The 14,116-nt window shown below is 35.8% G+C and overlaps 1 protein-coding gene across 2 annotated transcripts in view; it reads left to right on the forward strand.

The window, feature by feature from the left end:
• Positions 1–14,116, forward strand: part of LOC149808584 (uncharacterized) — a 120,084-nt gene that overhangs the window by 15,719 nt on the left and 90,249 nt on the right. For both annotated transcript variants that reach the window (XM_089979642.1, XM_089979649.1), the window contains one exon: positions 13,313–13,414. In XM_089979642.1, the coding sequence (XP_089835768.1) occupies positions 13,313–13,414 (102 nt within the window). The remainder of the gene's footprint in view (positions 1–13,312; positions 13,415–14,116) is intronic.

Below are 14,116 nucleotides of genomic sequence, written 5' to 3' on the forward strand. Positions count from 1 at the left end.
TGTATATTTTTATACATTTGGACCATGTGGGTTTTAAAAGAAATAAATAAAAAAGATGTATGTTTGGTTACTGTTTAAATTTATATATATATATATATATATATATATATATATATATATATATATATATATATACAGAGAGAGAGAGAGAGAGAGAGAGAGAGAGAGAGAGAGAGATGAGGCGCAGTTCATAATGCAATACTCACTCCACCCTGGGTGAGTATTACATTATGTACTACACCTAATATCGAACAATGTGAGATATGGATCAGATATAGAGGATCTCAAATGGGTAACGATTTAATATTGAATTTATTCAACGAGTTTCATAAATTTAATGTTAAATCTTTACCCATTTGAGATTCTTTTTATCACATAGTTTTTATTTCAGTGGAAATTATACAGATAGAAAAAAGATCGAATGATTTTGTTGGTCATGTATTTTTCTGTCATGATAACTATTTTGAGGACAAGTAGCTTAGGTTTGTCATAAATATTTGGATGATAAGAAGGGGGTTGGCCTAGCGTAAATTGCTTATAGTGGATGAACGAATCTGGTTAACCGGTTTAAACTGGACAAGACTGAATATGTGGCCCAGGAACTAGGTTGTCTATACTACTAATTTTGACATATTGATACAGGCTGTAATAAGTGCCTCGAAGTAATAAGGGTTGATAAATTTATACAGGCTGCATTGGTTCCAAGTAGCAGCAATGTTTCACATTTCAAAATGAACTGCATGCAGTGTCACGAAGCAGCAAGGTTTGACTTGTCAAGACAACAGTTCACAGATGGAAGTTCGAAAAAGTGTGATTATATATATATATATATATATATATATATATATATATATATATATATATATATATATATATATATATATATATATATATATATATATTAGATATATAGGTCTGAAAAAGTGTGAATACGATCAAACATTTCAAAGGTACATTTCCAGAGGTTCCTGAAGTTGCGTACCGTAGACCCAAAAATCTCAAGGACCATTTAGTACGTGCTTTCAACGCGAAAGTCGCTAAGGACTACAGCTCGAGTGGATATTTAGTCGATTCCCCCGAGATATTACCTATTGAATGTGGACAGATGTAGAACGCACACCTAAGGATACTGGATACTAAAATTCAAAACTCACCGGGAGTTTGGCCTAAATGAAAAAATCTTATCTTCCTGTTGCAGTCTTAACAAAGTTTACAGCCAGTCATTTGTTTTTCACTCGACGCAAATTTTGTGCTAATATTTTATTTACCCAAGTAATTACATTTTTTTATTATTTCATTGCCTTTATTATTGTGAAGCGTTCTTTTTTCTCTGTGACGAAGAGCTTGTTTAGCCAAGAACGTTGGGAGTATATGAAGCCATTTATGCAAAGAGTATTGTATTGTGATCTTTTTTCTTGAAGCTTTTTTTGTGAAGATTATTTGATGCTTGGTTGTACTACTACTACTACTATTACTACTACTAAAGTATCATGCCTTATGACGTGAGTGTATGTGATCGTTACATGGCTATGTTTCGTTGTTCTGCCAACCACTGTCTTGTGCTAGCATATAAGCGCCATCTATCCCATGGTCCTGGTGATAAACGGGGCCTGACAGTAACTATAATGCATTGACGTCCACAACGTTTTGCAAATCTTGCAGTAATTATTACATCAGTCAAGTGGAAAATAAAATAAAAACATAAGAACATACATAGGTCAAATTGACACCGTAACAAAGAGGCAGATAAATAGATGAGCAATATAACAATAGATGTATTGTGAAAGGAAAGAACTTTTTTTTTATTCTACAAGTATCCAATTGACATTTAGTATCAATACTGATCTTAACTGCTCATTCGGAATTTATGGAACAATAGAGACGTATACTTTTGACTTTGGCTTTTGCTGAAACTTTTACCGAATAATAAACCACTTAGAAAAGGACTGTTATAGGACGAGAAAACAGCATGAGTACGTAACAGAAATGTTCTGAAAACCTCCAGTCTTTATGTGAAGGGTAAAGTGTCAATAGATTTAAAGACGTGTCAACTAAAATTAAAATTGTACGATATTTAGTATGCTCTCACTTAAAGAATTATTCAGTCGGCATGAAACGCAATAATTTACTGCTATCCAGTTCGAACATGTTCAAATAATACGAACCTCTGACTGAAGGACATATTCCTTAGAAGTAGATTTGGAGTTTAGTTTTCCATGTAGTTTGTTTGCATAGATATATCTTTAGATTAGTTTGTTTCAAATGATGGGGAAAATATAGGACAAAGTTTGCCTAATCTTGAAAGACCGTATAATTTAAATATACTGGAAAAATAGAGAGATAAAGCATCAGTTATTAATTTGCCTAAGTACTTATCCTTAATTTTTATAAGGAAAAGTCACACCTGCATTTTCTGCATGTGCACAGAATTGTAAAGTAATATGATTTTCGAATGTATGGGAGTACATCGAAGATAAGGGATATACATTAAGATTAATTCGTTGGGACAATACCATTCCAGCATTGTTCCTGCCATCTCGGTTACAGCTACTGGGCAATATAGCCATGCCACATGGGGTAATTGGGCATACTAAGCTCTAGTAGTTTGATCCAAGGAAATGATTTAAAGCCCAGTTTTAGATATAAAAAGTCATGGTACATCAGAGTTTATGTCGAGTTTGCCATGATAATGTTCTTTTGCTAATAAAAAGGAAATACGACCACACACAAAATTACACATGAATTATAGATTAGTATAAATGAATGGATTTTTTTTGTATAGCATATCAATCGTTTCGTAAAGTATTCTTTAACAAAATTCTCAGAACTAAGCTATTCAGTTTTTGGGTCTTAGCTGCTTTCTTCTTTCTCAGAAATAACTGCATTTAAAGAGATATCGAAATTCATCACAACGCGTTTTGTTTTTGCATAGCCCTTCATGTCTAGGCAAATTTATTCATTGTCCCTTCCCTATAGGTTAGCAACGATATAATTTTTAAATTTTATCATAACTCCCTTATATGAGTTTTGATAATCCAGCTACAGTTATTTACCTAGCAATATAACCGCTGTATTGGCACGAACATGTGTGACCAGTCTGTACAAGCAGGTTTGTCATATGCAATCTGCTTCAAGTCTAACATTTACTTTTTAGTTTGTATTATATATTTCTTTAATTTCTGTCTCTGCCTCTGTCTCGTTCTCTTCCTGTCTGTCTGTCTGCCTCTCTCTCTCTCTCTCTCTCTCTCTCTCTCTCTATATATATATATATAGAGAGAGAGAGAGAGAGAGAGAGAGATAGAGGGACAAGAGAGAGACGTATTTCGATGTTGAAAAGGAATGTAAAAATGCGTTCTTTAAATACAAATTATTTTTTTTAACAAGTACAGACTTTCTGTTGTCAAATGCAGATGATTATAGTATTGATAGAGAAGCATGTTTATATTAACTTGACATGGTAATAATTGCAGAAACTGCAACAGAATGCTCATTTTGAGTTGAATAGCTACTTTTGTCATAGGGCTGGACAAGTATACGTTTATATGACGTAGATAGACGGGCGGATTTAGAGGGTGTTCAGTCAAAATCCACTTCCAATAAAAGAGTTACACTTTTCAATTAAACAAAATTAATTTGCCATCCACCCCACTTTTAAATTCAAACCCCATTAAACAAAACAGAATCATAGAAAATCGCCTTTATAAAAATAAGATTCTAATGCGAAAATAATGATTACAGAACGCGAATATAGAAACAAATATTGCACTCCCGTTCTTTTCTCCATCTTTTTTTCCCCAAAATGTTTGGGCTGCAGGAGGAACATAATTGTGTCAGATGGAGAGAGGCACATAAAGTGTTATATCTTTTACATCAGTCCTGCTGTTGAATGTACATGATTTGTTATCAAAAAAAGACCTTATTTCGTTTTCATCTTAGGTTTCGTTGTGTGTGTGTGTGAGAGAGAGAGAGAGAGAGAGAGAGAGAGAGAGTACTAAATGATGTTTGACCTGTCATTTGAGTATGGGGTAGGTAAATTCTAAAGTACTATATTCCAGAAATAGGGTAAATATAATTTTACCTATGCTTACATGACACGTACAACATACCTTCAACATACATTTTCGTTTTGTGTGTTAATATCAACGGGAACTAATAACCTTAGTTTAGAGTACTCCAATATTGTCTTAGTTATTTAGGATAAAAATACGAATTTATAGAATGTCCCCAAGTTTATTCTAAAAATCCATACACTTTGTGGATATTTATTTGTCCCCGTTCTGAGGGTAAAATTTCAAATACAGTAATGTTTGGAAATCGACTACAAATCTATTTCCAGAAGTCGTCGATATATATAAAACATAGTAAAACCGATTTTCCTCTCCAAAAATGTATTACGATATAGATGTCCCTAGTTTGATGGTAGCATTCTTATGTCCCCGTTTCATTGTTTTATCGAGAATGTGTGTGTGTGTGTGTGTGTGTGTGTGTGTTTGAGTACAACAATACAATGGGAGCGATATGCATTATTTTAAAACAGATATGCTAGGGTGACAAAGTCGTGATTCGTTCAATTCAGGAAGCATTTGTAATGTACGGTACATGGCATACTGAGTGAGAAATTCGTATGTGCATTCACACAATTCAGGAAACATTGGGAATAACGGTACTTGGCACACTGAGAGAGAAATTCGTATGCATTTATTTGCTGTAACAAGTAGCATGAGTACGGACCTATTTTGTATATTCGAAAGAGTGTATATGCGTCACTATCTTCAACATGGCGCCAGTGTTTTACATATTAGATTAGTACTAATATTAGTACCCTTACTCGTACCTCGTGGACAGGGTACTAACATGAGCATATACGTGTTAATGGAGCAAGCCGGGTGTAAATCACACCCGGCGCTCTCTTAGCCTAATAATAACACTTTAAACATATTCCTTGCATATAATCCAATAAATTGAGTAGTCCTCTTATTTAATACCGGAAATATCGAAAATCATTGTAGAAATAGTTGAAAAATCTCGTTTACCTTTTTTTAGCCGATATTTTCGTTTAGATCGTCCTCCATATTATTTCAAATAATGATTACTTCCGTTCTCAGCCTCGTTTGTTTGTGTGCCATATAAGGACATTGACGCCTTATTTGGAAATGTAAACAAATCTTAGTAAAAATTTGGCGCCGTTTGGGTCAGAAATTCTGCGCATTAAAAGTAAATACGGTTTATCGGCAACTTTGAAATTCACCAAGAAGCGATTATTCGCACTTAATTGATAATAATATAGCGTAGAATATCAAAAATATCGTCTGGCAAGCCTTACGTAGAAAAGGGGTCACGGCGAGAGTCTCGCGTTATCTGTCATGGCGTACAGGATAAGGTTAGAGTAACCATGCCAATTTATTTTATCGTATAAGGGCTTAATAAATTCAAAATAAGCCAAACTTCTTTCACAGCATGATTATACTTATGTAGTTGATTTCTATAGTGTTTGTTTTTCTGACTTTAGTGATGATATTTTATGCTCCATTACCTGATATGGAATCAGTTCGTAGCCTCAACCACAACAAAATCCAGTTGAGGCTACGACATCGTAGCTAATATTAGATATGCTTAAAAGACTGCTTAGATTATCAGTAAAACAATTGCCAATATATATTTATGATAAACAAAAAAATGTCTCGTGTCTCTGTCTGACTTCTTTACGGAACAAGTCATTGACACATATACTTAAGAATTCCAAAATAACAATCGCAAACCAGTTCATATGCTGTATCAGATTCCAATATCAACCCATGAACTCGCACGAAATGAGTCCTTCACCTGATCAAACTCAACTGTAACACATTTCAAGATCCCGATAAAATAGATGCGGTTGCCGGTAAGGTTGGATACATTGCTTGTGGGTATCCAGTAGGTGGTGGTGAGCGATAGACAATACATGTTTCTTTCATTAATTCTTGGAAACGTTATTACTGTAACTCAGTCGGGGCCATGTTGTTTGCATATCTGACTATACCGAAAAAGTTGCATAGGCCGAAATCTACCGGCGCATTATGTAACGGCAGCTCAAAGTCTGAGCAGTTTGAAGCTGGATTCGATTAATAAGAGCCTAAATAGGGTAATTTAGCTAAAAATAAGATTTCTGACCTTAATTGGTACTATCTTTTTATCTTGACCATGATTCACTAGTACTGCGAAACATTAAGGACAAAATTATACACTGCAGTTACAGTAGGAGAGGTAACTGTTGCACGTTTAGTTATATGCTTCATCTGATTAGGTCCCTTGTTCTTTACTCGATTAACATCTGCGAATTGTTGGCTCAGAAAACGACACCTATATTAGAGTGAATAGGGATTTGTTTTCTAAACTTGAAACTGAAAATTCATTTCTTTTTTTATTATCTTGTTTTGATTTGTTCGTTATAGAAAGTTGCTTTATCTGCATTATTTCTTGGAAACGATTTGTTCTTTATATGTAAATTGAGACAAAAAATATGCAGTCGTTTCAAGCTCCCAATCTGCAACATAATTAATCTCACATAATTTATTGCGAACTGCCATTGAAGTAGATTTACAAATGATTATAGCAATTGAAACATCAATATGCTTCCAAATGCGCAAAGGTCACAGTTCCATGATTTAATGAAATCGTACCGTTTTCTGAACAGATCTTTGGGACAGAATAACTCTTACAATAGCAAATTCTTCGATCTGATACTACACCTGGGAAACATGTACATACCCTTGATTTTTGTGTTGGCCATGTTTCGAAAGCTTCAAAGTACTCAATCAAGGTAATCTCTACATGTGTGTGACTGCTGGATGTGAGGTGATATCCTTGTACAGTGGAAGTTTCTCACTGGCATAGACCTTAGCCAACATGTTTTGTGGTTGCTTCCTGCCGACGCAGATGTGTAGGAGGAATATTGCTAAGTACTGGCATCCCTGGTAAAGGAGTAGGACACAGTGTTCCATAGATTATGAGAGCATTGTTGTGTTGAGTTTGACATCAATTAACTTAGTGCGGGATGATCGAGCCCAGACAGGAGCGCAATACTTGGTTGTCGAATAACAGAGGGCCAGTGCAGATGTCTTGAGTGTCTGAGAACTAGCGCCCCAGGTTGAGCCAGCCAGTTTGCGGAGTAGGTTGTTTCGAGGGCTAAATTTTGCTGCAGTATTCTTCAGGTGGTTTTAGAATGTCAGATTAAGGCATGTTGGTGTCGGGTCGTGTTTTATTTGCTGCCCATTGAGGAGGAAGCAAAGCTTACGGTTTGCGCTTGACAGTTGACGCCATTTCTTGAAGAAGTGCGTCATATCCTCCAGGTCCTTGTTCAGTACCCCCTCAAGCTCAGCAAATGAGAGACTTTGGGTCCCTAGAGCAATGTCATATGCATATATGAACTTGCGTGACTGTGTTACAGGTAAGTCATTGATATATACATTGAACAAACTTGGCGAAAGAAGAGACCCTTGTGGGAGTCTATTAGTCGGACGCCTCCACGAGCTGCAGTTCTCAATGAGGTGCACTCTGAAGCGCCTGTTGCGAAGGAACAGTTCAGTAGTCTCAACTATCCAGCGCAGCAATATTCTGGAAATTTTCAACAGCAGCCCTGCATGCCAGATCGTGTCATATACCGCTGTCAGAAAAGCACCTCCACTGTGAAGGTTTTTCTGAAACCCGTTTTCAACAAATGTAGTGAGGGCAAGGACTTGATTGCAAGTGCTACGGCCATTCCTGAAAACTGCCTGCTCAACAGTTATCATATTCTCAGGACCAAATCGTTGGAGAATCATGCGGTCCAGTACCTCACAACAGACTGAAAGCAAGGAGATGGACCGATAATTCGCCGCATTGATGAGATCTTTGCCAGGCTTTGGTATCGCAATAATCTGTGCCTGGTGCGACATGCACTTTTCCCTAATAACTCGGGTGCAAAAATCAGCAGGCCATTTTTTGGCCTTCGTGCCAAGATGCTTCAGGAATTCAGGCAGGATGTTGTCATAACCTATTGCTTTGCCTGATTTGATGCTGCGTAGCACCGTTTCAAGTTATGTTGTTGTAAATGCCTCCGGAGTATTTTGATCTAGTTCATCTGACTTCCGACGGCAGTATTGTCGCCACTCATCTTGCAATTGACGTCGGTGCTGTTTCTCCAGTTGTGCTTTTGTCACTTCCAATAAGGTACAGCAATTGGCTTGACAACACTGTGAGCTTGAATTGGTCGTTGCAGAGTGGTGCCAAGTCTTCGAATCAAGATCCTGCATTTCCAGCTGGAGCGCGTAAAGTTGAGTGATCCTGTAATTTCCTCCTAGCGATTGCGCCTGGCAGTGTCCAGGGAATCGATCAGTGTAAATTCTATAAGTGTACATGATCTTGTTATGTTCGAATGCTAATTAAAAAGGTTTTAGAAACTATACAGACTTTGGAGAAGGGAACAACAATTTTCACTTTATTACAAAAGTTGGGATCAATAACGTTCCTGACCAACTGTATATGCATGTGACCTTGTTAATGCTCACGAGACGGTCCCATCTGTTCTGGGATTTTTTTTACCCGTTTCGTTAGTTTGGTAATGTCATTTTCACGTTGTCTTGTAAGAGGTATCTATGGTACATGAATAATTACGATTGACGCGAACCATTATTTGAGTCTTTTGTGGATGTGATATATCATGTAATTATGTTAATTATGCCAGTCTTCAAACATTCCTTGCAGAGCGGTTTGACATGATTCCATGGTCACTTGTTCTTGCTATTACGTAGTGATAGGCATAATTTAAAAGTCAATAGTGATTTGTTTACTATAGCCAACCATTTAACGGGTGACCATTTTCAAAATAATCAGCTGCCTAAACCACCACACTTTGTTTTTTTATTATTATGTTATATTAACAAATCTATAATGTTTGGAAGAGGTAAACCTTAATTAAGCACCCACCTGTCATTAGCGGTCATATTCCGCAGCGATCTGATAGAGGTATCGAGCTAGAGATTGAGATTATTTTATCAGCTCACTTTTACTTTTGTAACCACGCTTATCATTGGTTTTCAAGATTTGAGTTGTATGATCTCAAAGCCAAGTCTATAGCCATGGTGGTCGGGTGTTGCGCTATGTTGTACATTTTACCTCTGACAAGCGTAATCAACAATACACTCCATCTGCATGGATGACATTGGGGTGTGTTTGGGGTAACTTTATGCTCATGCCATTGCTTCACCCCGTATTTATTGTTTCGGGTATGTGGTGATACAGTAAATAAATAAATAAATATATATATATATATATATATATATATATATATATATATATATATATATATATATATATATATATATATATATATATATATATATATATATATATATATATATATATATATATATATATAACCATTAGATTCCTCTTTAAAATGTAGCTGAACCAAGTCACCAAATCATAATGAATGGTAATGTAGGTCTGAAATAATTTATTGTTTCAACCGCCAAAAATACTGCTCTGAATTTAGCAAAGAGCGTATAGTTTTTTTTTCTCTCCCAGCATTACAACTTCGAGGTGAATCCTGCTGATTATATCTCGAATTTATGCCGATAGCTGCCAATAACTGCCATTCAGACCACCTCGGTGTTTTACGAAACAATGATTGATTGGGTTGTTGCCAATGGATCGAACTATTTTTTCATTTGCAACTTCTCACTGAATCCTACAGCCAGCCCAGTCGTGGAAATAACCATGGTGGTCCTATGAGATTGTGGTTTCTTCTCTTCCGGTTAAATTTCTAGAGTGTGTGTGATTTGGATTTTTAACTTAGCTTTTAACAATTTTTCAGTCATATCGCTACGATGTCTGCAGTGTGGCAGTTTTTAGTGATGTCTAGCACATGTGGCATGATGTCCAACACAGTCACATTATCCTGACACCTGGCAGACCAGTCCTAACACTAACCTCTTAATGCTGAGCGCCAAGCGAGGCAGCTGTTAGTACCATTTTTGTAAGGCGTTGGTATGACTCGGCCGGGGATCAAACCCACGACCTCCCGCATCCGAGGCGGACGCTTTAACCACTAGGCCACCGGGGCGGTCAAATTTCCAGAGAACAAACTGTTTACATTACTGCGCCAATGGACATCTGAGATAAATGTATGTCTCACTTACATATCCGAAGTAGTCCGAATGATTTGCATTAATAGCAGTCATAGTTTCCTTTTATTCCAAATAGGAGTAGACAGTAGAAGAGTCTTAATATTAGACAGTAGAATAGATCAACATAGAATGATGAAAATAATGTTTAGATATCACCTTAACGGGAATTTTCGTTCTAAGACCATTTGCACAAAAAGAGCAAACTTGCACTGAAATGTTCGTAGAGCTCCAAATCCTAAAACAAACACACATTCAAGCAGCCCTTCTTCTCATTAGAATGTCGATAGCACAGAATGGTCGAATATGTTTTACCTATTCAGGTCCAACGGGTTTATTGCTATTTCTGTTAAATCAGTGATCTTCTTCCACCTTTGTCAAATGCAAAATAATTTTATCTTTATCTCGTGTTGCGAGAAGTATTAAACTCAAGAGATCCCTTATGATAATAGCGGTAACGACAATAAAAACCAAGGACAAAAGCGACCAGGTACACAATTCAAATTACTGCTCCATTCTCTGTGGTTATTGCATTATCTACTCTAGTTTGTTCTATAGTTAGATACAATTCTAATTGTCTTGCTAATGTGGGGGTTTCTATGTATACGAGTTGTTGCTTACGACGCTGATAAAATATGACAGTACCAGTATGGCGGTTTAGGTTGACATTGAAGGGACAGTAACTAGCATAATCATGGCAGGCAGGCCTTCTACGAAGGGTCAGAAATCTAGTAGGGGCGTTGATTATTTGGTAAGACTAATTTTTGCATCATAAATTGGTATAAGAAATAAGCGTTTACAACCAATAATACTAAGAAATGAGCTTGATTAACACAGATATCGATTTTTACATTGTATGTATGTTTGTAACTTTGATATTGACGTGAATATTATTAGATTTCCTCTCAATCAAGAGATAACTGAGTCGAGTCTTTGCTAAGGTGTGCACAATGTCGCTGAGTGCATATCAGAACAGAAACTATAGTAGCAATCAAGGCATATGTTGTTCCTGGACATGGTTATTGGATCGCAAACATGACCAGTTATAGCCTGATATGTATTGAAAAATGTTTTTGCTTTGAACCGTTTAAAAACCCAACCCCTATTCCAATGTGCCCGGAACATGTAGGCTCATTCGTTACCTCAACACAATCTGATATTGCCCCACTGGACATTTCAGTTGGCATAAGAAGACATTTTGTTGAGAAGCGATTGCTTTGGTCATTTTATTCATGTACAAATATATATCATGAGCTACTATTGCTTTTGGATAGGGTTTGCCGGGTGGGGGAGGTGGAGACAATAGCTTTAACAGACCTGGTTCGGTAAAGCACTTTGATGTGTCAGACTATTGTAAAATGGTGTAAACTTTACGGCGAAAAAGTAATGATTGTAGTTTTAAACGATATTAATTAATAAAGAAGCGATCTGAGAGTGATTCTTTCACAAAAGTTTGCTTCCTTTCATGATCACAAATATGTCACCCCATCCCACCCTAACCCTGCCCCAAGATAAAAACAAATAAAAAACAGAACGCGAAGTCAAATGACACTGCACGCATTTTCAAATGTTTCTTAACTATCAGTGTGTGTGTATTTGTGCATGGCAATACCGAAAATACATTCCAGCATATAGATATTTGATCTGTGGATTTTTATAAAATGTGTTTCTATCTAAAATATCTATATATTTATATTTAGGTCTCTAGGTAATGAATCTTCTTCCTTGGTCCTTACAGTTCTCTAGCTCTCTTTTTCTCTCTTAGTCTCTTTGACGCTATATATTATAAGTATTAAAAAAAATGATTTCTATTTATTAAAATATATAAATGTGTTGCACGTTTATATGCAGAAACTTTACTTCTAAAGAGAAATTGAACATTTTGCAAAGCATACCATTTATAAGAAGAGAAAACCACTTTCTAACTCTTTTCAATTCCAAGATCTGTAAAAAAAAGTCTGCAAAACAGCTATTTGCTATTGTAAAAAGGTACCACTTAAATTGTAAAATTTGTAACTCTGGGGATGCCCATTTGTAACATAAATTGTAAAATTTGTAACTCTGGGGATGCCCATTTGTAACATGATCCACTGACTTAGAAAAAAAAGTATTCTTAATCACATTCAAACCGAAAAATGTCTTTGTTCTTCTTGAGAGGGCTGATGAAAACGCATTCCGTAGTTTTTTTAAAGGTGTTAATATTTCCGAATTGATATTTTCAAATTATTGTTCCAAGGTGGTTTATGTATATTTATTTAAACGTTTGCAATTTCAACGCTTTCTTTTGTGTTTACTGTTTGTCTTGTCCCTGTTTTAATTGCCTTTGCAAAGATTCAATGACTGTTGAAAGCGCTTAGGTAGCTGTTTTCAGTTTATTGTATTCATCTCTATCAATTCCTGGCACACGCAATCCCTTAATGGATCCTGTGCACCTCAAAGGAGTGTTATTTTCGATATGATAGGTGTATGTATATATATTAGTTTTTACTGTAACAGACAGAACAGAAAAATATCCATGCAGTATATATATATATATATATATATATATATATATATATATATATATATATATATATATATATATATATATATATATATATATATATATATATATATATATATATATATTAGTGACGAGAATGAAATTAACGATAAAAAGTATTAATAATCTTCGTTTTCTAAATGCAGTTAATATGGTACACAATTTCATCGCAATCCTTTCTGCTTTCTGTTCCACCCTCCCTTCTCATGCCTGATGGGGAAAAAACTACGTAAAAATCTGGAATGAGAAAGAAAACGATTTTGGGTTGGATGAAAAACTTGAAACTGAACTTACACCAAGTAACCTACAAGAATATGGTTCGTCGTAATGGTATGTCTGCACTTTCCATGCCATTTATATACATTGTTTATATAATCAATGATACAAAGTTGTGAAACCTGTCGGCACTATACGGTAAATTTCTCGGTACACATACTGTGATGCATTTACTGTTTTGCTGTTATTGTTGTTTCTTAAACCTATTACACTGTTCTAAAAGGTATTAATTAAATATGAAAATGTCCAAAGGCCTGCCTCTCTCTCTCTCTCTCTCTCTCTCTCTCTCTCTCTCAAGATATGGGCAAAAATCTCTGAAAAGAAGAGTGTATATTATATATTTATATTTCAGGAGGATCAGTCCGATTACCCTTTACACACTGCTGTGGCCAGTGGAAACTTGGAGGCTGTGGAAAAGTTAGCCGGGACAAAAGATATTAATTCCTGCGACGAGGTAGTCATGCCGTTTTGTACCGTTGAATTGGACATTTCCAATCAACGTTTCACGTTTAAATTGAAAGATGGTGAAAGAACATATTTAGGTTCTCCAGAGTGTACATTGGTATCATCAGCTACAGTTCCTACGTCTTTCATTGCTATAGTCTGCTACAATTCATTCGTCTTTCACATACAAGGTTTTGTGAAAAAAATCCTTTCATGATCATTCCTGACGAGTTTACGCTAAAATGTGCAGAAACTGGATGTCGAGCATAAAATGGATAACACTTGTCAATGAAAGAACCAAAATTGTTGTTCCCAAAACTTTTTGTTTCCTTTTACATCTGTCCTCAGTCTTTTGTTTCTTGCATAAACTAATTTTCTATTATGGTCTTTACTTTAAGGATATATAAATAATTAGCATTAAAATATAGTATAAGGTTCGACATCATTCAGATGTACCTCATTTAGATCCGGAAGAATTGTCTACAACATTTTTCGTTTTCACAAATTCACACTAAAGTTGTGAGTATATCGTTATAACGTGCTTCCAGTCTGAAGTTTAGAATTCGAAGGAATTGTTATTGCACGCATTTCCTGTTTGAAGTTTAGATATCGGGTGAATTGTTACTGCAAGCGTTCTCTGTTTGAAGCTTAGAATTCGGGTGAATTGTTATTGCACGCATTCCCTGTTTGAAGTTTAGAATTCGGGTGAATT

Source organism: Sinohyriopsis cumingii, chromosome 1 (genome assembly GCF_028554795.1).
Source record: "Sinohyriopsis cumingii isolate HCF-2022 chromosome 1, ASM2855479v2, whole genome shotgun sequence".
In the NCBI taxonomy this organism is placed as follows: domain Eukaryota; kingdom Metazoa; phylum Mollusca; class Bivalvia; order Unionida; family Unionidae; genus Sinohyriopsis; species Sinohyriopsis cumingii.